Source organism: Malaclemys terrapin, chromosome 8, assembly GCF_027887155.1.
Source record: "Malaclemys terrapin pileata isolate rMalTer1 chromosome 8, rMalTer1.hap1, whole genome shotgun sequence".
NCBI lineage: Eukaryota > Metazoa > Chordata > Testudines > Emydidae > Malaclemys > Malaclemys terrapin.
Window position 1 is genome coordinate 108,894,601 of NC_071512.1, and position 24,650 is coordinate 108,919,250.

The 24,650-nt window shown below is 65.5% G+C and overlaps 2 protein-coding genes across 4 annotated transcripts in view; both read right to left on the reverse strand.

The window, feature by feature from the left end:
• Positions 1 to 1,044, reverse strand: part of IPO13 (importin 13) — a 73,173-nt gene extending 72,129 nt beyond the window's left edge. For all 3 annotated transcript variants that reach the window (XM_054036954.1, XM_054036953.1, XM_054036955.1), the window contains exon 1: positions 885 to 1,044. In XM_054036954.1, the coding sequence (XP_053892929.1) occupies positions 885 to 947 (63 nt within the window). In that variant the 5' untranslated portion in view covers positions 948 to 1,044. The remainder of the gene's footprint in view (positions 1 to 884) is intronic.
• A 3,349-nt stretch (positions 1,045 to 4,393) lies between these two features.
• Positions 4,394 to 22,770, reverse strand: ARTN (artemin). The gene is made up of 7 exons (XM_054036475.1): positions 22,703 to 22,770; positions 20,450 to 20,656; positions 14,967 to 15,127; positions 14,390 to 14,492; positions 7,699 to 7,766; positions 7,200 to 7,389; positions 4,394 to 6,681 (listed from the first exon to the last, which is right to left on the reverse strand). Exons 3-7 carry the CDS (start codon positions 14,988 to 14,990, stop codon positions 6,257 to 6,259), a joined length of 810 nt encoding a protein of 269 aa, XP_053892450.1. The 5' UTR covers positions 14,991 to 15,127; positions 20,450 to 20,656; positions 22,703 to 22,770; the 3' UTR covers positions 4,394 to 6,256.
• Positions 22,771 to 24,650: the final 1,880 nt, after the last annotated feature.

Here is a 24,650-nt window from a genome sequence, read left to right on the forward strand (position 1 = left end):
CGATACCCGGGGGGGGGACAGGGCGGGGGGGGGGACACAGGGCGATACCCGGGGGGGGGACAGGGCGGGGGGGGGGACACAGGGCGATACCCGGGGGGGGGACAGGGCGGGGGGGGGCACAGGGCGATACCCGGGGGGGGGACAGGGCGGGGGGGGGCACAGGGCGATACCCGGGGGGGGGACAGGGCGGGGGGGGGGCACAGGGCGATACCGGGGGGGGGGCACAGGGCGGGGGGGGCACAGGGCGGGGGGGGACACAGGGCGATACCCGGGGGGGGGACAGGGCGGGGGGGGCACAGGGCGATACCCGGGGGGGGACAGGGCGGGGGGGGGGCACAGGGCGATACCCGGGGGGGGACAGGGCGGGGGGGGGGCACAGGGCGATACCCGGGGGGGGACAGGGCGGGGGGGGGCACAGGGCGATACCCGGGGGGGGACAGGGCGGGGGGGGGGCACAGGGCGATACCCGGGGGGGGGACAGGGCGGGGGGGGGGCACAGGGCGATACCCGGGGGGGGACAGGGCGGGGGGGGGGCACAGGGCGATACCCGGGGGGGGACAGGGCGGGGGGGGGGCACAGGGCGATACCCGGGGGGGGGACAGGGCGGGGGGGGCACAGGGCGATACCGGGGGGGGGACAGGGCGGGGGGGGGCACAGGGCGATACCCGGGGGGGGGACAGGGCGGGGGGGCACAGGGCGATACCGGGGGGGGGGACAGGGCGGGGGGGGCACAGGGCGATACCGGGGGGGGGACAGGGCGGGGGGGCACAGGGCGATACCCGGGGGGGGGACAGGGCGGGGGAGGGGCACAGGGCGATACCCGGGGGGGGGGACAGGGCGGGGGGGCACAGGGCGATACCGGGGGGGGGCCCAGCCCCGCTCACCTGCTCCACGTTCTCCACCGTGAAGTCCAGGCTCTGCGGCGGCGCCGGCCCCCTTCGCTCCATCACTGCGGGGGGGGTCGCGCTGCTGCGCCTCAGCGGCCCGGGCCCGGCGCGGGGGGGCCCGGCGGGGGCGGCAGCGCCATGGCTGCGAGGCGGGCGCGAGGCGGGGGCTGCCCCCGGGGGGGCGGGGGGGTCGGTCTGTCCGCGCCTGCCCCGCGCCGCTCCCTCAGGCCGTCCCTCCCGGCTCGGGCTGGCGCGCGGGGGCGGGGCGGGGCGTGCGAGGGGCGGGGCGGGGCGCTGGCTGCCTGACAGCGGGGCCGGGCGCCGGGCGGGGGCCTCGCCGGGCGGGGGCTGCCCGCCGCGCTGCCTGACCGGCCCGGCCCGGCCCGACCCGCCGCTCCGCCGCGCTGGCTGCCGCAGGCCCGGCCCGGCCCCGCCTTTCGCTCTTGCCGTCCCCGGTCCCCGGCCCGGCACCTCTCCCCGCAGGCGCAGCCCGGCCGACCGCAATCAGGACCCCCGAGGCGCGATGCACCCTGGGAGTTATAGTTCCCTACCGTTCTGGCGCCCTCTGGCGGCCAGACGGGAGCGGCGTGGCGCTGGGCACCGCCCTCGGCAGCCCAGCGCCGGGGGTTGGGGGTGTGACACACGGCCAGGGGCGTCACTGGGGGTGTGCTGGGGGTACATGGGGGGTCACTGGGGGTGTGCTGGGGGTACATGGGGGTCACTGGGGGTGTGCTGGGGGTACATGGGGCAGGGGCGTCACTGGGGGTGTGCTGGGGGTACATGGGGGGTCACCGGGGGCTGTGCTGGGGGTACATGGGGGGTCACCGGGGGCTGTACTGGGGGTACATGGGGGTCACCGGGGGCTGTACTGGGGGGTACATGGGGGTCACTGGGGGTGTGCTGGGGGTACATGGGGGTCACTGGGGGTGTGCTGGGGGTACATGGGGCAGGGGGGTCACTGGGGGTGTGCTGGGGGTACATGGGGGGGTCACTGGAGGGCTGTGCTGGGGGTACATGGGGCACAGGTGTGTGACGTTATGAGTGTGGTATAATATCTCATTGAAAGGTGACAGGGCCAGAAAGAGTTAATTAACTCACAGACTGACCTGACCCATGGCTGAACTTTAGAGACTGGTTAGGAAGATCTGTAAATGAACAGAGCTTTGACATGCAGCCGGCATTGTTAGAGAGAGAAGGGGAGCTGTGTGCTCAGGGCTTGTGATGTCAGCAAACAAGTCTTGGCTATTGCTATAGCTTTAATTCAAAGATCAAAAAAGGAATATTAACAGTTAGGAAGACACTTGAGTGAAATAGTATTATTGTCTCTATGTCTCTTTGAAGGTTGTGGTAACCTGGATCTGAACTGTTTAATGGATAAATTACCCTGTGCTAATTGCCAGGATGTTTGGGAGAAGGAGAGTTAACCCTATTGTTTTCTCAGGCCAAGCGGCTGCTGGAAATGTATAAAAACCCTGGGACACGATCCTGCTTCATCTCAGATCTGCTTTGGGTTTCAAGAGGGGGGGAAACCTTAAGCCATAAGGATTGAGATCCCCAGTCACTGACTGGAGTCACCCTGAATATGGACATTGGACTATAACCTATGGACTATTTCTAAAAGGAATTTTGGCAACTACAGGATCACCTCTGCTATGCATCTGAACCTTAAGAATTGAATTCAAGTCTGTCTGTATATTGATCTTTTAACCAACACTCTCTCTCTCTTCTTTTTTAATAAACTTTAGTTTAGTTAATAAGAATTGGCTCTAAGCGTGTATTTTGGGTCAGATCTAAGTTATCATTGGACCTGGGTGTGTGGCTGATCCTTTGGGATTGGAAGAACCTTTTCTTTTATATGATGAGATAAGATTTTCAGTAATCATCATCATATCCGACAGGTGTGTCTGGACGGAGGCTGGATGCTGGGCACTTTAAGGAAACTGTGTTGGTTGGACTCTAAGTAACCAGTGAGGTTCTACAGAAGCTGTTCTGTGCTGGTTGGTAAATCTAAGTATTGGAATATCCACCAGCGTTTGGGGTTTGTCTGCCCCTTTTTCTTTGCAGTTCACCCTGATTGAGTGACCTCAACTGGCTCCCACGGGCAGCACCGTCACAGGGGGTCACTGGAGGACTGTGCTGGGTGTACATGGGGCGAGGGTCACGGGTCAGCCTGCTGGCTCTCATGGGACGATCGCTGCATGTTCCTGAGGGTGGGGTAGGACCCCCCTGCGCCTGCCTCCCCCCCACACACACATGGGGAATGTGTCCCTGACCCCATCAGTCACTGATGGATTCATGCCCAGGAGCATGGGTGTGTGACGCCGGTTGCCATTTTCCATAGAAATGCTGTTCTATTCAGGAATGCTGCTGAGTTCTTGGCCTGCCACCTATCCAGGGGCAGAGAGTTCCACAGGTGAATTAGTCAGTCCCCCTCCCTGGCCATCCTGTGTCTGTACAGCACAGTTCTCCTTTGCAAGGCAGGGGCAGAGCTGCCTGGAGCCCCACCCCTCAGCATGGCCTGGCCCCTGGCCTCTCTGGCCAGACCAGGGGTAGGCAATCTATGGCACGTGTGCCGAAGGTGGCACGCGAGCTGATTTTCAGTGGCACTCACACTGCCCGGGTCCTGGCCACTGGTCTGGGGGGAGCTCGGCATTTTAATTTAATTTTAAATGAAGCTTCTTAAACATTTTAAAAACCTTATTTACTTTACATACAACAACAGTTTAGTTCTATATTATAGACTTGGAGAAAGAGACCTTCTAAAAACGTTAAACTGTATGACTGGCCCGTGAAACCTTAAATCAGAGTGACTAAATGAAGACTCAGCCCAGCACTTCTGAAAGGTTGCCGACCCCTGGGCCAGACAGTAGCAGCCTGTTTTCAGTGCCCCTGGCAGAGCCCCCTTCGTGCCCCGCATAAGCACCATGGCTGAATTGCATTTGACTCCAAAGCTGGTGCAGGGCCTGGCTGGGTTACCTGCTACCTGCCCAACTCCGGCTCTCCCGCTCCAGCGCCCAGAGGACCAAACGTGGGTGGGGACATGGCAGCTGCAGTGAGGCTGTACCTGCCTTCATGAGGAAATCCCCATCCCCACCGGCTGGACCACGGCCCGGCAGCTGCTCCTCCCTCCATTAGGAAACAGCAGCCAAGCCCCCTGCCCGGAGGAGTGTGGGTCCTGCTCTGCCCAGGGGATAGGCCAGGGCCCAGGACAGAGAGGAGACGAGGGACAGCCCCAGATATTGCCCCTGGGCAGAGCAGAAGGTGGGGGGAGTTCCCACGCTGGGGTGTGCAGGGGTCACACAGAGGGAACGGGTGTACCCCAGAGGCAGGAAGGCCAGGGGACTGCACCGAGAGGGGCCTCCTGAGGAGGTGTGGCTTGAAATGAGGTCACAGGCCAGGGGCAGACTCCAGTTAGACGGCGAGAGCGTGGGAGATGGGCAGCAGTGTGGGGCAGGGTGGCAGCCTCCCTCCCCCCCCCCCCCCCCCCCGAGGCGCAGACTCAGCCACATGGCCCATCACTTTATTGCTACAGAAAAATACAACTGTACAAAAATAGAGTTTATCCAACTTTACAAATGCAAATACGGGTCAGAATAATATAAAAGGGGGTGGGGGGCAGGACTGCTGGCCACAGGCCCAGGCCTTCAGAGCCGCAGCTTTACATCAACCCCCCACCCCCACCCCACCCCCGGCCCAATGTCATAAATAGGAGCCGCCGCTTGAGACCAATAAATAAATAACTTAGAGTAATAAATAGTCAGTGCCCAGCATGGCCGGGGGTGCCCTGCTGGCCCCACTCCCCTGCATGGGCACCAGCGCTGGGCAGCCAACGCTGCTCTCCGTGGGGGCAGACACAGGCTGCCCAGCCCCACAGCGGTGGGTGCCAGTGCCTGGCTGTGGCTTCTGCCCTAGGCTGGGTCCCTACCACCTGCACCCCAGGCTGGCACCTGCTCCTCTACCAGCAGCCCTCAGGCCCCCATCACTTTCCTCTGCTCAGCCACCCTGCTCCCCAATGGGGCCCCCAGGACAGCTCCGGGCCCCCCGCCCCCAGCTGCCCTGTCCAAGGGGCTGGGGCAGCAGCAGGGGGAGGGGGATGTTTTCCAGAGGGACAGGATGGGACACCAAGGGACGAGCTCGGCCTGCCTGGTTTCTAGCCCCCCGCACCCCCTTTGCTGGGCTGGACGCTCAGCTCCAGCTTCCCCCAGCAGGCGGGAGGAGGTGAGGAGCGTCTGGGAGGCCCCCCCGCCCCTTCGCTTACACAGCACTGGCAACTCTTCCCCCAGAAACACGGGGGCTAAAAACTGCCCCCCTGGGAGTGGGGGGGTCCTGAGTTTAAATCCCAGGGAAAGGGGCCAGGCCACAAGCAGCTAGGAAGGGTGCACCCCAAAGCACAACGAGGGGCCTGTCCCTTTATGGGGCTCAGAGGTCAGCACAGTCTCTAGGCTAGGGCCAGCCCCTGCTCACACTGCCCCAGCCTGGGCCCTGGGGCCAGCTGCCCCCCAGCCCTCCCACACACTCTGCGGCTCGCCTAGAGCCAGCCGGAGCTGGGGGACAGCGTCCTGCAGGGTCACGCATCCCCCAGCCAGAGCCAGGGGACAGTGTCCTGCAGGGTCACGCATCCCCCAGCCGAAGCCGGGGGACAGCGTCCTGCAGGGTCACGCATCCCCCAGGGCTCTGGACCAAGCAGGGAGCCCATGCGGCCCAGGGCCCAGCCTGGCAGCTCTGCCCCTGATGCTAGGGGGTGCAGCTGGGCCAGGAGAGTGCACACAGGGGCTGCCTGGTTCTTACACATCTGACTCCGCAACAGATGCGCTCAGGTTACCAGCCACCAGCCTGGGCAGCCCGTTGTTGAGCTGGGACCGGAGCGGACGCCAGCCCTGCAGCTGGCACTCCGGGGAGGGCTGGGCAGGCCGTGCCAGGCAGGCGAGGCTGGCTGTTTGGCACTGGAGCGGGCAGCTCGGAGGCTGCTGAGTGAACATGGCAGAGCAGCGAGCAGGGCCCGGCTGGCGGGCTACCTGCCAATGCTCGGCAAACTCCTAGGTCCCCAACGGCAGCACCAGCTGGCAGGCGGCCAGTGACTGGGGAGGGAGGGGCGGTGTTCAGCCCAAGCCACGAGACTCGCCCTACTGCCACCAGCCCCACGCTGGGGGTCCCACTCTCCCCCGGTCTCAGCACAAGGGGCTCTTCTCCAAGCGCCTGGGGCAGGGTGAAGTCTCTTCTCCCCGCTGAGCCGCTCCTCTGGGAGGTTTGGCACCGCTGCAGCCTTCGCATCTCCCCACCGCTCTCCATGTGCCAGGGGGCCCCGAGTCTGGGCAGCGCCAGGCGGGCAGTGCCATGAACTTAGAGTGGGCACCGAGCCTGCAGCCCAGTCAGCCAATGCACTTGCACTCAGCCGCAGAGAGCTTCTCCACCGTCTGCCAGGTGTTTTGCACGTTCATGAAGGAGACGGCTTCGTAGCGGGTGGGCCGGCAGCAGGGATGGCTGGCCACGTGGCCCGGCGGGCCCGGCTTGATGGCCTTCTCCTGCAGCAGGGTGGCCAGCGTCAGGTCGTAGTTGCTGCGGCTACGGTGGCAGGACCCGCTGCAGTACTTGAAGGGCACGATCTCATCCGAGTCGAAGCCCAGCCCCAGGTCGCGCACCTTCACCATCAGCCTGCGGACGGTGCAGTTGGGGCCATCCCTGCGCCGGCCTGGTTTCTTGCCTTTGGCGGGGCCCAGGGGCGAGCGCTCGGCCCGGAGTAGCAGGTCCTTGGCCAGCTCCCCCTCCCCGGGCCCCGCTGCCGTCACATTGTCCCCTGGGAACACAGGGTAGTCAGCCAGAGTACGCCCCCCCACACACACACTCCTTCCTGCCCCAGAGGGGCTGTCTGGTGCCAGGAGGACCCGCAGCACGGGGAGCACCCGTCTGCCCACGCACACACCCAGGGCTCAGAGCGGACAGGTAGATGCCAACTGGCTCCCACGGCCAGGACTCAGCCCTAGCGTCAGCTCCGGGGCCAGGGCCCCACTGCCCTGGGCTCCGCCCGTCCCCTCCTGCGGTGGCCAGGGGCCCTTTTGGGGGCGCACTCCTGCCTCAGCTCTGGGGCTCAGGGTCACCAGAAGGCTGCCCCCTCCTAGTAGCCCTGCTGCCCGCCAGGTCCCAAGCAGTGCTGGGACCCACAGGGCTCTCTGCTCCCGGAGCGCGAGGCATGACACAGGGGCACAAGGGGCCTACCCTTCCCTAAGCGATACTGACCCAGGCACCCCCATAGTGCCTGGTCCTTCTCCTGCCCCATGCCCTCCCGCTCACCCCTCCTCCCACACTCACACCTACCGGAGAGGTGGCTCCAGGATGCGGTGAGCGGTGCCTCCAGGCTGTCCTCTGCTCCGGGGCTGGCGGTGCCCACGCCGCCCGCAGTGGGTGCAGCCCCCAGGGTCGTGTTGCGGTGCCAGGTGTGCGGGGTTCCCGTGGCCACGCCGCTCAGCAGCGACAGGATGGCGAGGGCACCCCACAGCGCCCCCTCCTGGAACACAGCACAGGCTCAGCATGGCAGCAACACGCACAGGGTGCGGGCCGGGCGCAGGGCAGGATGGGGTGCTCCATGCGGCAGCCCCAAAGGCAGGGCTCCCAGCCTGCCCAGGAGAGGGCCGGAGCCCGGGAGTGTGGGGGGGCAGGAGAGGGCAGGCCAGGGGAGGGGAGCAGGGCCCACAGGGGAAAGCCAAACGAGCCAAGGCTGCATACCCCTCACCTGGGCCCTGCTGCCCCCCAGCCCTCCAGGTGTTGCTTCTGCAGGGGCTCTGGAGCGGGCCCTCTCCCATGGGGCTGCACTCACCCTGGGCCTCTGGCACAGAGTCCTCGTGGGGGGGGAGGCCGGCCCCCCCGCTGTCTGCTCCATCCTGTCTGCAAACACAAAGATGGGGGTGAGTGTGACTGCCCCTGGGCTGGGGATGCCGGGGAAGGAAACCCACCCATGGGGCTCCTACAGCCACCCCACCCAGCCAACCACCCCCTACCCCAGACACATGGTGCCTTCACCCAGCCACACATGCCTGGCCCCTGCCTCGCTCCAGACAGGCAGCGTTCCCCGGGAGGACTGGACTAACGTGGGGAGCGGGGGGTCAGGACACAGCCCCATACCCCCCACTTGCAATGTCACCCCCCACCTTCCCCTCACTGCCCTCCACCCCAACATTGACCCCCCTCCCCCACAGCCCTCTGACCCCCAATACCCCCCCTCCCGTTGGTCCCTGGGGCTGTAGCTAGCAGCTGGCCGGCCCATGGCCTCCCAACAGGGGGTAGTGCCAGGGCTCTGGCCTGGGCCCTGGGAACGTGGCTTCCCCTGACTGGCGTAGGCTGGGCTGCCAGGGCTACCCCGGCAGGAGATCAGGGTTCGGGGGGCGTTGTTCCCTGGGCCCTTCCCCCGGAACCTTTTCCTTGTTCAGGGTGGGACCTGAGCTCGGAGATCCATTAACGCCGTGGTCTCTAGGTGCCAGAGTATGCCCAGCTCCGCCAGTCTGACATCTACAGCCCTGCGCCCAGCTGCTGCGACCCACATGAGAGGAGGAGCCGTGCCCAGTGGTGGAGGCAGGGGAGCTGGGTACCAGGGTTTGGGCAGCTGGACCATGGGAGTGGCAGGGGGTGCAGAGCCCTGCAAGGACCCTCCCTCTCCAGGGCAGCCCCACAGGCAGGGGGAAAAGCAGGGGAGCCCACTAGGCTTAGGGTGACCAGATGTCCCGATTTTATAGGGACAGTCCCGATTTTTGGGTCTTTTTCTTATATAGGTTCCAATTACCCCCCACCCCATGTCCCGATTTTTCACATTTGCTATCTGGTGACCCTAGGCTGCCAGACCCAGGGTGAGCATGGCTCCTTGGGGGGAGGGCTGCGGGGCCATGGGCGGCTTCCCACCCACCCCCTCTGCATGGGCTGGGGTGGGGGCACAGTCCCCAGGGCTGTCCACGGGCAGCATGGGCTGGCAGAGAGCCTTCAGCTGTGGGTGCTGCAGGCAGGCAGGGGGCACCGTGCGACCAGCCAGCCCAGGACAATCCTGCCAGCCTTGCTCAGGCCCCAGGAGGCCCCGGCCAACGCCTGGACTCGGCCCCCGTTCATAACCCACAGGGCCAAGGTGCTGCAGCTGCACAGGAGAAGGGGGCGAGCATGGGAGGTGGGCATGGGGCTGGGACAGAGCTGGAGATGCCAGCCTGAGAGAAGAGGGCCTGGGCCAGGCCTTTGCAGCGGGAGCGAGTGCGCGGGGGCAGTCACCTCCGGCTGGGCGCCTCCAAAGCCTCCGGGGAGACAGGGCCCAGCGCCATCACCTCGGGCTGTGGGCCTGTGCTGCTCGAGATGCCAGCAGGGTCTCTGCCCAGCTGCAGCTGGGGGTGGTTGGGAGCCGCCCGGCGTGGGGAGCTGGGCACCACCTGCCCTGCCAGGTCGGGCCCCCTCCGGTATCCCACGGCTGGCTAAGTTGCAATTCTCCACTAGCCCTGAGGGTGGCAGCACAGACCCAGCCTGTGCCGACCCTTCACCCTGTCACTGCAAACCCAATCCGGAGAGAATCCCCCCTTCCCCATCCCTTCCCACGCCCCCGAGGGCCAGCCAGCCCCGCACCGTCACCTCCAATCCCGCACTAACGGCCAGCACCTCACAGGCGGGAGGATCCGCAGGGGCCAAGGGGCACCCAGCGACCCCAAAGTGCTGGCAGACGAGCCCCCAGGGTCACCCCCCTCCACGCAGCGAAGGGACTCTGGCCCCAGCCTGACCCGAGGGGGATGGGCAGTCTGTTACCCGGCAGGGTGCCCACACGCTGCCCATGCCTCAGCCCACACCGGCTGCCTTGCCAGACCCAGCAGAGGCCAAGCTCAGAGCCCAGCTCTGCTGGAAGGAGCGATTCCACCCATCCTAGCTGTCAGGGCGCCGTGGGCAGCAGAGGGGGCTGCCGGCTCCCCGCAGGCTAGGCGTGCCCACCTCTGCCAGACACTTGGGACGGAGCTCAGAGGGGGGCACTGTGCCCTGGCAGTGCAGACACCCAGGGGCTGGGCGGGCAGCTTCCACCCCTCCCAGGGCCCCTGGGGAGCAAACCGAATCTGCTCCAGCAAGAATGGCTCCTCCTGCCCACCCCATTAGCTGCTCCCATCCCAGTCCCCGAGGCTGTGGGCATAGAGTCACACCTGGGACCACAGCCCCGCCCTGGAGGAAACACAAGGACACACTGACCCACAAGTCACCTGCCTCGGGCGCTGGCCCAGCCGTCTTCTCAGCAGGCCTGTTAACTGCAGCCGCCGCCCCGGCCTCAATCGCCAAGTCACAGGAGACCTGGGCGCTGGGCTTGTCTCCCTCCCACTGGGCAACAGAGACAGGCAGGTCTGCGGGAAATGCCTGTCGCGGGTGCCCACCCTGGTAGGCTTGGAGCTGTCCAGACCCGCCCAAGAACCACAACCGGGGACAGGACAAGATCAGGCCACCCCTTCAGCACGAGAGGGCAGCCGCTCCGGATATGGGATTCCCAGCCCCTCCTGCCGCTGGAGCCAACCCCAAAGCTTCTCCTCCAACAGCTCCTCAGCCTGGGGATTGGCACGTGCCACTCCCAGCCCCGATTCCCCGGCTCAACGGGCCCACGGAGAACAGCTCCCGTAGGGTGGTGGGGCGACAGAGCATGGCACGGCCGGCACTGCTAGCCAACTGCAGGGTTTAGTGACTCAAGCAGGGCCAGCGAGAGCAGGACACATCACAAAGGCAGGCAGCCGGGGGGCGCCAGGAGGGAAGGGCCGGGGCGCCTGGAGCCTCTGTGGGAAGGAAGGGACCCAGCATGGTGCCCATGGCTGGGAGGCTGCTCACAGCTGTGGGATCAAAGGATTGAGCCAGACAAGGTGCCTGGCAAAGCACAGGGAGGGTGAGAGCACACATGGCACTGTCACAGCCTCCAGCTCACCGCACTGTAGGCAGAACCCAGCGGGCCGGGTGGGCAAGGGGTGCTGGGGACAGCGCGGAGGGAGGCGCAGGAGGGACTGGCAGAGGTAGGGCAGCCAGGACTGGAGGGCGGAGCTGGGGGGGCTGCAGTGTCAGGCAGGCAGTGAGCAGAGCACAGACTTGCCCCGGGCAGCAGGAAGGCGGGGGAGGGAGGACAGGCCCCTCGAGGGCCCGGAAAGCAAGTGCCACCCCGGGGCATGTGCCGGGCAGAGACAGCACAAGGAGGCAGGACGTTGACGGGGATCCTCGCGCCTCAGGTACCCGATACCCGCAGCGCCAGGAGAGCTGGGTGCTGGGCAGTCGCTGCCAAGCTCTGGCCCCTGGAGAGTGGCTGCTCACGTGGGGCTGGCTCCTGGCTCCTCTTCTCTCTGCAAGACCCGGCCCTGGAGCCCGGCATTGCCACAGACGCTGCCCCAGGGGGACTCCCAAGTAAGGCAGAGGCGCTGACCCGAAGCCGGCGGGGTCACGCAGACCGTGTGGCATGCAGGCGGGACACATCCACACACAGCCCACGCCGGAGGAATGACGGAAGTGGGCTGAGAGCAGAAGCAACCGGTGAAGGGAAGCGGTTGGTGGCTCGTGCAGGAAGGCAGGCCCCGGGCACAGACTGGGGGCGCTGGGCCGGGCCCAAGCCATGGCATTCTCTTGGGGTGCATCAGTGAGAACCCCACGTAACCTGCACCATTTCTATCCCACTGCCCTGGGCTCCGCCAGGCTCCAGGGACGGACTGGGGAGCGCTCAGTGCGGGGGGGGTGGGGTACCCAGAGTCACGGGGGGGCCAAGGCCCCGGGGCCTGCTCCGCGGCTGTGGTGTGCTGCAGACACAGGGTGCATCCTGCTCACTAGCCCTGCAGGCTCTTTGCGACGCACACCTGCCTGAAAGGACACCTGGCCCCCGAAAACGAGCGTGCACCTCTCCGGCCCTCCCCCTCGACCTGGCTGTGCTCTGCTGGCTGGAGACAGGACGTAAAGGCAGCAGGGCCATGGTGGGAGTTCCATGGGTGACAGCCCCCTGCCCACATACACTGCCAGCCTCTGGCTAGCATGACCCCAAGCTGCCTGCTGGGAGGGAGACACTCTTCTTCCCGGTCCCCAGCAGCCTCCTGGCTCTAAAGGGCAGTGTGGGGGGAGGGGGAGATCGGCTCCAGGAGCTCTGCTGGGGCATATCCCACCTAAGGTCTGGGGGAGCCAGGTGCATCCTGTCGGAGACCAGGGCTGCTGGGGGGCCGTGGCTGGGACTCTAGCCCTCCCTGGGTCTCCTGGCTGCAGCAGAAAGAGGATTGTGGAGCTACCTTCCCAGTCCCCGAGTAGCTCCGGGGCTGCACCTGCTGCTGTTCAGCACTAAATAAAGCCAACACGCTTCTAGGCACCATGAGTGCCGCCCCAGGGCTCTGGGGAGCAGCAGCCGAACCGACCAGGGTCCAGGTGAGCTCAGCAGGCAGCTGCAGGGGAGGGGAGAGCAGCGCTGAGCAGCAGCAGAGACGCCGGAGCTGGCTGCAGGCTCAGGCAGACCGTGCTGCATCAAGCTTGGCAAGCAGGTGCTAGTTAGTAGGATTAGCTGAGTGTCTGCAGCAAATACGCATTCATTAACTCTGCCAGAGCTCTGGAGAAACAAATGTACCCACCACCCCAAGCTTCCTGCATCCCCTTTGCCAGTGGATTTGTCGCGCCCTGACCCTCAGGGCTCTCTCTAGTCTTGGCTGAGCCTAGACACCCAAGTATCGCAGACAGGGAAGGACAAATTGCCCAGGCCTGACGGAGGGGGAGGGACTGGGTGCTCCCAGCAGGTCCCTGCCAGTGACTGATTTGCACAGACCACAAGGGCGATGCAGCGAGGGAAGGTGGCTATGGGCAGATGGGACAGGGTCCCTGGTCCCTCCTGCTGGAGGGGGAGGGAGGCGGGGAAGGCTCTGAGCCAGCTGGAGACTCGTCCCTGCAGACCAGAGGATGTTTACATCCTTTTCCCAGGCGCTACTGCCTCAGGACGTCTCATTCCCACACCAGGCACGGCTGGAAGAGCGACCTGGGGCTTCCCCTCCCCCCGGCCTCTGCAGGCAGCACGCTGCAGAAAGGGGCTGCAGGGCCGTGCGTTGCCCGGACAAGCCAGAGCTCCGGCTGCGGCTCCGGGAGAAACTTTCCAGAGGAAGGGAGGAGGGAGATTTATGTTTACGTTCCTACACAAACACTTTGAAATGTCAGCGTGAAGCCTTCCATGGTGTCCCGCTCACCTCACAGAGAGCCCGCCCGACGCCTCACGTCCGCCTGCGGCGCTGCCTCCGCGGGGCCCAGCTCACCGGCTCGGGAGCGGAGATGGGAACGCAGCGCCCGGCCCATCCTCCTGCGTGCGGCCACCCGACCGCAGCCTCGCACGCCCCCTAAACCGCAGCCAGAGCCTGGTGTGGCACCCAGCAGCACCAGGCCAGCCAGGCTCCCGCAGCCCCAGACCTTGCCAAGGGCCAGAGACAAGCGAGGAGCCATGTGCTACCTCCACGCTCCAGCCAGGCCAGGGGGGCTGGCAGGTCAGGCTGGGCGTGAGTCAGGAGTGACTGCAGGCCGCTCGCTGGGGGGGGGGGGGGGGGGTGGCACATGCCCAGCGAGATACGTCCTGGCAGGTTTCCGCCGCCCGGGGCACGTGCACAGGAATCCAGCCGTCAAGTGGCCGATGACAGAACCGCCAGCTCCCAGCCACCCAAAGCTGAGGCATGAATCAACCCCTGGGAACCGGAACAGAGGCCCCAGCTCTGCCCCACGCTGGCCCCTTCCTCTCGTCCTGCCGGCGACGGCACCAGGAGCGGGACGCCAGCCCCACAGATCCCGGGCCAGGGCACTTCCAGCCTGGCCCCGCAACCACCCCTTGGGGCAGGGGAAGGAAGTGCCCGGCCCTAGGGGGTGCCAGCAGGGCGTAGCCCCAGACTGCCCCTAGCGCTGGGAAGAAGACGCACTGTAGGGGGGGACAAGGCCTTGGGGGGCCCGGCTGTGCAGCCCCAGGGAGCGGAGGAGGGAGGCCCCTGCGGGGAGCTAATATGGGCAGCTGCCAGAGGCTAAACAGGGGATTAGCCTGGAGTGGCTCGGCTCAGCTGGGCCCAGTGTGCGGGGGCCACGTGTGCCTTGACTGGGGGCGGCCCCAGAGTGACCCACCTCAGGGCTCCCCTCCCCTGCACACAGCCCAGGGCAGGCTGGACACAGCGACCCTACCACAACACCCCCCACACACACGCAGCGCGACCCTACCACAACAACCCCCCCGCGGTGCAACCCCACCACAGCGGCCTCCCCCTCCCCGCCCCCCGCGACCCTACCACAACAACCCCCCGCGCGGCGCGACCCTACCACAACAACCCCCCCGCGGTGCAACCCCACCACAGCGGCCTCCCGCGACCCTACCACAATAACTCCCGCCCCTCCCCCCCGCGCGGTGCGACCCTACCACAACAACCCCACGTCTGCTGCCGAGGCGGGGCAGCTGCAACTCAGGTCTCGGTCTGGGGAAACGGCTGCAGCGGACCCCGGCCTGGGCCCCCCCGCCGCTCCCCGGGCCCAGCTCCGGCTCCACTCACCGTGCGCGCCGGGAACCTGCGGAACATGCTCCGGGGGTCGCGGCTGGGACGCGCCTCCCTCCGGCCCCGGGCACCGGTCCCTGGCGGACATCGAGTCCGCTCCCTGCGGCCGCCAGAGGGACAAAATCACCGGGGTTCCCGGCACCGGGGCACAGACAGACCGACCCCCCCCAGTCCCGGGACAGACCCCCCACCCAGCCAGACCGACCCCCCCCCCAGTCCCGGGACCGACCCCCCGCCCCCCCACCAGACCGACCCCCCCCCCAGTCCCGGGACCGACCCCCCGCCCCCCCACCAGACCGACCCCCCCCCCAGTCCCGGGACAGACCCCCCACCCAGCCAGACCGATCCCCCCCCAGTCCCGGGACAGACCCCCCACCCAGCCAGACCGACCGACCCCCCCCCAGTCCCGGGACAGACCCCCCACCCAGCCAGACCGACCGACCGACCCCCCCCCAGTCCCGGGACCGACCCCCCCACCCAGCCAGACCGACCCCCCCCAGTCCCGGGACCGTCCCCCCGCCCCCCACCAGACCGACCCCCCCGTCCCGGGACAGACCCAGGCCCCACCCGGTACCTCTTGGCTGCGGTGCGGGCGCATCCCCGGCGGGGCTCTGGCGCTCAGCCGGCCCCGGGGGCCATGGCCGGGCTCCGGGACTCGCCGCCCTGCCCGGGGGGGGTCACGTTGTCCGCATGGCGAGTCCCGGGGGGCAGGTGCCCGGCGCTGCCTGCGCCGCCCTGCGCGGGAGAGGAGGCGGGTTAGAGCCGGGCGGGCCGGGGCTCCCCCCCCCGGAGCCGGCAGGTGGGACCAGGGGCCGGGCCGAGCCGGGCCGGGCTTCGCCCCCGGGCGCGGGGGGCAGCGCCGGGCCGGGACTCACCGAGCGGGGCGAAGCGGCTCCCGGGCCGGGCGGGCGGGCTCGGACCTGCGGCTGCTGGCGGGGTTCGCGGGCGGCCTCTGGGAGGCAGGAGCCGGCTCCATCCTCCGCGCCCGGCCGCTTCTGGTGTCAAATTCCAGCGGCCCCGTCACCTGATCCCCGGGCGGGGCGGAGCTGGGGGCACCCGGGGACAGACACACGGACACCCCCCCCGCCCCCCGGGACAGACACACGGACACCCCCCCCGCGCTCCGGGACAGACACACGGACACCCCCCCCCCCCCGCGCTCCGGGACAGACATACGGACACCCCCCCCCGCCCCCCGGGACAGACACACGGACACCCCCCCACCCGCCGGGACAGACACACGGACACCCCGCCCCGCGCCCCCGCCAGCGGGACAGACACACGGACACCCCCCCACCCCCCGGGACAGACACACGGACACACACCCCCGCCCCCGGGACGGACACCCCCCCTCACACCCCGTCCCCCCCCCAGGGACAGACACGGGCTTGCTCAAGTTCAGGCTTTTCCCTTTATTGTCCTGGTTTGCTTGGGCCAAATCATGTAACAGAGGAGTGGGGCCCCGGGGCATGCTGGGTAACAGAGACGGGGGGGGGGGGGGGGGTGTGCCAGGCTGGGGCCCCGGGGCATGCTGGGTAGCAGAGACAAGGTGCCAGGCTGGGGCCCCGGGGCATGGTGGGTAGCAGAGACGGGGCGCCGGGCTGGGGCCCCGGGGCATGCTGGGTAGCAGAGACAAGGTGCCAGGCTGGGGCCCCGGGGCATGCTGGGTAGCAGAGACAAGGTGCCAGGCTGGGGCCCCGGGGCATGGTGGGTAGCAGAGACGGGGCGCCGGGCTGGGGCCCCGGGGCATGCTGGGTAGCAGAGACGGGGGCGCTGGGCTGGGGCCCCGGGGCATGCTGGGTAGCAGAGACAAGGTGCCAGGCTAGGGCCCCGGGGCATGCTGGGTAACAGAGACGGGGGCGCCAGGCTGGGGCCCCGGGGCATGCTGGGTAGCAGAGACGGGGGCGCCGGGCTGGGGCCCCGGGGCATGCTGGGTAGCAGAGACGGGGGCGCCGGGCTGCGGCCCCGGGGCATGCTGGGTAGCAGAGACAAGGTGCCAGGCTGGGGCCCCGGGGCATGCTGGGTAGCAGAGACGGGGGCGCCGGGCTGGGGCCCCGGGGCATGCTGGGTAGCAGAGACGGGGGCGCCGGGCTGGGGCCTTAGGGCGGCCACGAGGGCCCTTCACGTTCTCTCAGGTTTTGTTCCTGCGGGTGGTGCTGACCTGCCCAGCCCCCACCCCAGCAGTGGGCGTGAGCCCACAGCAGTGCCCAGGGACAAAGCTCCCAAACGCCCCTTTGAGTCCTCAGTTCCTAGCACCTCTCACTTCATGACTGCAGAACCTCTGCCCCGCCTCTATTCTCCCAGCCCTTCCACTGACCCCTTGGACAGTCTCTGCCCTGCCCCCTTGCCGCCCCCCCCCCGGACCCACCCCGAATAAACCACCCGCCGTAATCCGCTCGCACCGTTGAGCCCACGGAAATAGTCGCTTCACCTCTCGGGCACCTTTGTGCTTAATCCCATTGCGGCCGGTGTCTCCTCGGCCGGGCCAAAGCGCGAGGCTGTTCCTGCGCTTTCCCGCGGCCCTTCGGCAGGGACCCCCTTTGCTCTGCCGCTGTGCACAGCTGCCCGGGGCCGGGCTCCCTTCGAACGGGCCCTGTGCTCGCCGTGAGCCACTCACGCAAAGTGTAGGGAACACGGGGTCACGGAACACACCGGGCCGGCGCCAGGCCAGCCTCACCTTGGCCATTCGGGCTGCTGCACGCTGGCCTGAGCGTGGCCAGTTCGGGTCTGTGCCCCCCCAGCCTGCCCCTTTGCCACACTAATGCCCGGGGGCTTGAGGCCTTGCACCTCTTACACTGCGGCCGGCGGCATTGTCTACGCCGAACCCATTTGCCTAATGCAGCAGGATTAGCTTGTGAGCCCTGAGGCTCAACCGCGTCCCCGCGTCCCCCTTGCTCTGCCCCGCTGGGTGCTGAGCCGACCTGGCGCGGCCCTTCAGAGCCACAGCAAAGCCAAATCCAGCAGGGCCCAAGCCCCGGCCCCCCAGGTACGGCCTGCGCAGCTGGACTAGCCCCGCCTGGGGCCCAGCTCAGCCTGGCACGAAGGTGGGCACTGAACAGGGCAATGGTGCCCGGGGGCCATGCTGGAGTCGCCAGCACTGACAGTTTCAATCAGGCTTGGCTGGTTTCTAACAGATCTGCTCCCCCCACCGCTGCTCATGCTGCCTCCCCTTTCTCACGAGCCACGCTAGGGGTCCAGGAGCCCCTCCCAGCCAGGGCCTGGCGCTGCAGCCCCCGCCAATGCCCTTTGGTGTCATTGCCGTAATAGCTCCCTGTTGGGTTGGGGGCAGCACCCTGGGCACGGCTTTGATGGGCTGACAGGTGCCTCCTGGTCCCTGCTGCCTCCTCCAGGCCTGGCACCAGTGCTGGGAAGCTGGGAGCAATCGGGCGCTTTGGGGACATGGTTGGGGAGCCACTCCAGTCGTTCCTCGCATGGAAATCCCAAAGGGCAGGTGGGGCCTATTGCTTCCCTGCCTGGTGGGCGCTCCTCTGAGCTGCCTCCCTGCCCACCCTCTCGGCGAGCCTGGGCACCGTGCTGTCGTGCTGGGGGACGCCCTCTATCTCCCTGCCCTCAGCTGACATAGAGGCTGCATGTAACCCCACCTGCCTGGAAAATGACCCATTTGCTCCGGCAGCACTGACGTGTTGTCCTGCTGGCACCCACCGCACCAGGGAGCTGCTCTGGGCGACGAGGGGCTGGGGCCCTCAGGTAGCATGCCAGGGCTGGGCCTGGCCCCTGGAAAGGGACTCTGGGAGGGTGTGGGGAGGGGCTGGCTGGTAGTTCCAGCCTCCCACAGGGATCTGCCCATGGCCTCGGGGAGAGCTGGGGGCCTATTTCCATGTGAGTCTGGCCAGGATGTTTGGAGCCAGACCCTCCCCCCAGCAACCCAGGCCCCTGGGGGTCTCCCTGCAGCAGCTCTGTAACTGGGGAACGCGGACAGCTGCCCATGCACTAAGCAGCGTGAGTCACACCCGATCCCGCCGCTTTCCACCAACTGCCCTGGCTCCCTCCCTGTTGGCTTTGCTCTGGACAGCCCGACGTGGCTGGTGGCCTGGGACCGGAGAACCCACTCGCCAGCACCATTACAGGGGGCCGCAGGAGAGGGAGGCAGCATCATGCGTCTCTCCCCTGCACTAACTCGCCCGTGTGAGCCTCCGGAACAGGTGGGAACAGGGCCTGGTCCCACCCCAGTCTGGACACCCGAATTCCTACTGCACCCAGCGCCAGCCACAGCCGTGCAGTGCTTGGAAGGCAGAGGCCTGGGGACTCTGGCAGGGAAGCAACTGAGGCTGGCTGGAAAATGCTGGTGAGTGGAACAAAGGCGAATGGCTCCAGGCTGCGGGCCCGTCTCCTGCTGAGGGCTGGACGCTGCAGGATGCCCACGAGTCCAGGGCGCAGGCGTGGAAGCCCAGCCCGGGCCCAGCGAAGGAGCCTGCTAATGCCCCACTGCCCCTTCCTTGTCCTGCTCCTGGCCTGCTGGGCTGCAGACTCTGAGCTGCCGTGATGGTGCCTGGGGAAGCGTCCCGGCCCCGGTGCTGCGCAGTAAAACCCAGCGGCTTTGGCCACAGTCTCAGCTCCTCAGGCGGTCAGGCAGGGTCCCTGGGGGGAACCAGAGCAGAGGAGAAGCTGCAAAGTGCACCCCAGGGACGATCGGTGGTTCGGATGCTAGACGTGGTGTGTGGGGCAGCGCCAGCCCTGGCTGCGACTCGGAGCCAGGGCTGGGAACTCTGCTGGGCCCCCCCTGGGGTTAGCGAAGTGCTCACGGGACAGGCCCGGCTCTGCTCAGGGGTGCTGGGCCAGCCCTTCCCTCCTCTGCGGGGTGCAATGCGGGGGTGCAGTAATTGCTGCCCTTGGGAAGCGGACAGGTGGCAGCAGAGCCCCTGCCCCCGAAGAGCGGGATTCAGGGCGACAGAGAACACAGGGGTGTCGTAATCCCGAGGGGCTGCTGCCTGGCCCCACTGCCACTGCCCCCCACATGGTCCCATGAGCAACTGGGCCCAGCCTATCCGCTCCATCCCTGGCCACTGAAGTGGGCAAAAGGGGCTCTTGGCAGACTATTGTCCCGTATAGGTCACAGCGCTTGGGCCCAAGGCCACAGCAACCCAGCAGGACGGCTGACGCTCCTGCAGCACATGGCCCCTACGATCGCGCCAAGCACAGGTGCTGTGACGTGGCCACGCGCCCCAGGAGCTCTGCGAGGCTGGATCATCGGCTCACCAGGGGAAGGGCAGGGGTCCTGCTCTGGAGATGTTGAAAGCTACAGCCGACACGGTGCTGAAGAACAGCAAGGAGCGTGCTAGCCCCTAGCCTGGAGCCCCGGGGGGCTGGGGGTTCTAGCCCTTGGACAAACCGCATGTTTCGAATCCAGGGCAGATCCTTGTGCAGCAGGTGGCTGTGATTGGTTAGTTCTGAGACAGCTGCCTGGGTGCACGAGGGGTTAAACACTGGGAGGGCAGGTGGGCTTTCTGAGGTGAGCAATGGGACAGGGCAAAGGAAAATGGCTCCAACACTTTTCAGGGGCACCAGGGAACGCTACTGGCCCTTCCTTGCAGGGTCAGTTTTCACCAGAAACTAACGGGCTGGAGAAAGGACACAGACCAGAGCCCTTGACAGGGCACAGGGGGAAGATCTCCTTACAAGCTGCCCACCCCTTGGGGATCTCTTGGGGGCAGGGCTGGGCTCTGTGCAGAGGTGTATGGAGAGAGCAGGTGGCCCAGCGGGCGCCCCCAGCGGAGCTGGTGTGTGAGGCGGGGCAGCCAGCCAGCCAGGTGGAAGCAACGCACGTGGTCCATGCCCTACAGGGAGAGGCCCTGGGAACGGGCAGCAGCTCCTCCTACAGGCCTCGTCAGCAGAAATTCTTGTAAAGATTTGCATTCCAATGCAGCTGCCTCAGAGCAGGAGAGCGGGGCTCCAACCGCTGCATGCTTCAGTATGCATCGGCCCTGTTCCCATAGGCCAGGGCAGGCTTCAAACCCAGCCCAACCCATCAGACCTAGGCAAGTCATCACGGCAAACCACAGACCTTCCCTGCATGCTTCCTCTCCCCGCGGGCCTCACCCGGCTCCTGCAGCCCGAGGCCCCGCAGGGGCCAAAGCCAGCTCCAAGCTCGTCTGGGTCCTGGCTCCCTCTAGGCCTTCACCGGGCGGCTGCACCACTGTCCTGGCTCGCAGGGCGCTGGCGATTCCTGCATGAAGGCTGCCGAGCACCCACCTCCGTGAGACAGAGGAGGGCCAGAGCTGCCGGCGTGGGTCTGAGCTAGTGCACCTGGGAGAAAAGCCAAGTTACAGAGAGCGCAGCAACACGGGGCAGCGGGGACCGCCCCAGTGACCCCCATGGGGAGTCAGACGAGGCACATGTAGGGCAGCTGTCCCCTACAGTTCACAGGGGAGCTCGACCTCTGGGAGCTCTTGGACCAGGTTACCCTACTTATGTCACAAGGTCCACTTACCACCTCCTGGCTGCTCTGGGGATTAGGTCCTCCCAGGTCCAACCCCCTCCTCTGCCAGGCGGGGTGGGCCCTACCGCCTCTCTCTGTGGCTCTGGGGGCTCTGTCTCTGGGGCTTGGCCTGAGGGCCAGGTCACAGTGTTTTCCTTCTGCACAACTGCCCTGGGCAGCCTTCTGTCCACTGCCTGGTCTGCCACTTCCCCAGTGGCTGCTCGGGAACGTGGGCCCACCCATTGCTCTAGGGTCCAGCCCACAGCCCCCACAACCAGCAGCCAAGGTCTGCACAGTCCCAAACCTTGCTACAGTTTCCCTGAGCTGCTCCTGCTTTACCTCCGTCAGGCTCTTTCTCCACCTCCTCTGGACTTGCCCTTCCCTCGGGGCCAGGCCCCAATGCTGCTCCTCTCCCCCCGCTTTCCTCCTTCCCTCTCGAAGGCTAAGAGTGACCACAGGCGTCCACACTGCAGCCCCTTTCTGCTGCCAGCTTCCTGGCTCCAGCCCAGCCCCGCCTGTATCTTCTCAGCTGGGCTCCAGCATCATTCCAGGATGACTTAGGCCACCTAATTCCTCTCAGCTGTGGCCTATCCAGCTAATTGGCCCCTTCCCAGACTCATTAACCCCTTCTAGGCTGGGGTGGGGTGAAGATCACACCACAAGTACCATACCCTTTACATGGTTCTCTGCCCCCCCCGGCGATGGTGGACAGCTGTTCTCCTGGGACGTGGGACATGTTTGGCATTAGACCAGCTCTCACTTTTCTTTCCAAAGGAGCAAGAATTAAGCCACAAGAGAGCCCGCCCTCACTCCCCAAACCCGAAGCAGACACTGCCTCACGAAGGCAGCAGGAGTCACCCCAGAGTGACCAGAGCAATTTGCTGTTCACTTAAGGGAGGGCGAAAGATGGACGTGTCAGCAGGTCAGGCGCTAGACGAAGACTTGGGAGACCTTGCTCTGCCACAGACTCCGTGTGACCTTGGGCAAGTCCCTTAGCTTCTCTGGGCTTCAATGGAGACTACAGCTGGCCCTGCCTGGCAGTAAAGGTTGGGAGGTGCTCAGAGGGGCCCGCTAAGTGCCTTAGATCCATATAATTGTTGCAGTCACACCTGATTTCTCACAATTACCACTTTGGGAAACTGAGTCTTGATTAAAAGCGCTGATATTACTTTTAGAGCAAACAGTTAAAACCCAGTTTTTAAATGTAGCCTCACATGCTCTGTGAGGCCGACAAATGAGGGGCCGTGCTGCAGGGCCATAAAACAGACTGGGAGCTCTTTACCCTCTAGCGTAATGCACAATCCAAGGGACAGCCCATGACATGGAGAGGGAGCAAACTGAGACCTCTTAAAGGGGCACACACTAGTTTTCCACATAATGCACAATTAACTTGTGCAACTCACTGCCACAAGCTCCCAAGGAGCCCAAGAGCTCAGCGGCGTTGGCCATTTGCATGGCTAATGAGAATGGCAGAAGTGCATTAGCGTGGTTTTAAAGTACAGAAAGCTTGGACGTGATAGATCCTGTCGAATTGGCTGGGCCACAAGCCGAGGGCTGTCTGAGGGGGGTGACCGAGGGGCTCCCCAGGCACCAGATTCCAGAATGGCCCATTACAGGTTTCCTGCCCCTCCTTCTGCAGCAGGCGAGGCTGGGCGGGTCAGAGACAGGTCGGGCTGGAGCAGCTGCTCCCCACATTTCTCACACAGCCTCCCTGCCTCGGCAGAGGTGGAGGGGGCAGCAGGGCCAGGGAGACAGCAGGAGGGAGCAGAAGCACCCAGAGAATTGCTCCCTGGCCTGGCCCAACCAGAGACTGCAGCTGTTGGGCTGGTTGGGCAGCGTCCAGACAAGCTGCTCCCGCAGCCCCTCACACTCACCTTCCCCTGGCTGCCAGGCAGGGCCAGGTCCCCAGCCGGTCTGGTCAGGTTCGCAGCTGCTCTCCTCACTGCTCGAGCTCCTCAGTCATCAGGTGGAGCTCCCACAACCACAAAGGGGAGCCGGGCCTGGCTGACCCGGGCAGTCCGTCACCCCGGGGCTCCAGCTGGGACACATGAAGGGCTTCCCTTGTGCTTGGGGAGCCAGGGCGGTCCCCACCCCGTCACAGAATCATAGAAATGTGGGGCTAGCCCAGCCCCCTGCTGAAGCAGGACCAAGTACCCCTAGACCATCCGTGACGGGGGTTTGCCCAGCTGGTCGGCAACAGGGCCGGCTTTACACCAGCGTCCCAAGCGTGTGCTTGGGGTGGCAAAAAACCTGGAGTCAGTAAAACCGCCAATTAATTGTGCGTTTTCTGGGATAAATAATCCCTCGTGGCTGGTGACCTCACAGGCATGGCTACCCGAGGCTGTCTTCCTCGGGCCGAGGAGAGAGCTCGGGGGACGTGCGTGAGCAGGACTCCCAGGCTCGCTGCTAGGGGTGTGTGACCTGGGGAGCTGGGGCTGCTGGTGATGTGCCCCTCCGCTAACCTCGTCACCTCAATTCCCTGCCGCTTGCCGGGTGGGATGAGCACTTGAGCAACCTTAGGCAAAAGTTCATGAAGGTCTGTGAGCTGGGGCTGTCTCTGGGGGGCGGTTTTGTCACAGGTGGTTTCCATCAGTAGAAACATGGAGAAGCAAGAAAAGAGGAGCCAAAAGGCTGCGTAGGTTGAAGTCTGTGCCCTGGCTTAGACCAAGATTTACCTATATGCAAAGTGTCATGGAAACCAGACACCCAGTCAGAGGTGAGCACAGAGGGAGTCCAGAAAAACGCAGTCTGACACACACAGCAGGTCCTCTCAGCCTGGCCACATCTAAGGAAGCAGAACCAGGCCGGTCAGTCACTGACGGGGGGAAGACGTCGCCAGCGACACTGACGAGCCACCACTCGAGACAGCGTCTGTAGCAAAGGACAACAGCCCCGTGGCCTGAAGCTTGTGACACAAGGCACCTCCGTCATCTCGCCAGACTTACCCCCCACCCCCCCACCGGCCATGGCGGGCCTGGGGTAAACAGCCCCACTCCAGGCAGAGTTTTGCCTTGTGCACTCCCTTGTCGTATTTTCAGGGCAGGCCTCAGGGGTGATCCGCCACCAAACAAAAAAAAACAAAAACGTCTCAAACAAAACCCCGGGACGGAGGGTACTTTTCACTGCCTGCTCGCTGGGGCAGGGTGTCGTCCTGTTGGTTCCCAGGTGTCAGTCCTAGCCCGGCCGGCACTCAGGTTTGCGTTTCCCCTACGGGAAGGAGCACGGCCTCTCGCCCCGGAGCAGCTCATTCCCCTAGCGTGGAGCAGCTGGTCTCTCTCCTCCCCCTTCTGTGCCCAGAGGAGGGTTTTTAAAGGCCTCAGGCAGCCTGTACTTGGAATCGGGTGCCCCTGACTGACCTGAGGTAACCCTTTCTCAGCTTGGAGGAAAAAGGGCCTTTAACATTGTAGGGCTCACACCTCGGCCTCCCAAGACCCTCCTGCAGCCGCCCGGCCTGACTTAGTCACACGTTACTGAACTTCTGTGTGTTGCAATAACCAATTCCTACTGCCGAGCAGAACTTGCTGAACCAATTGGAACAAACCAAATAGAACTCGTTATCCTACGGCTCAGGTCGGCCTCCAAAGAAGGGGGGTGAGGGGGAGCCTGTGGGCCTTCTAACTCAGAGAAAGGAAATTTTCAGTAAGTCAAATAAAATTGTCCCTTTTTCTTGTGTCTACAAGGTCCACAGACCTGCTGCCCAACGGAGTTTTATAGTGGCGAGCCCTCAAGGAGGCATCACAAGGAAGTATACACAGGGTTTTCAGTTCCTCCTCTGCTACTGGGAGCCCACAGTGCAGAGCATTCGCCTACTGAAGGCAGCAT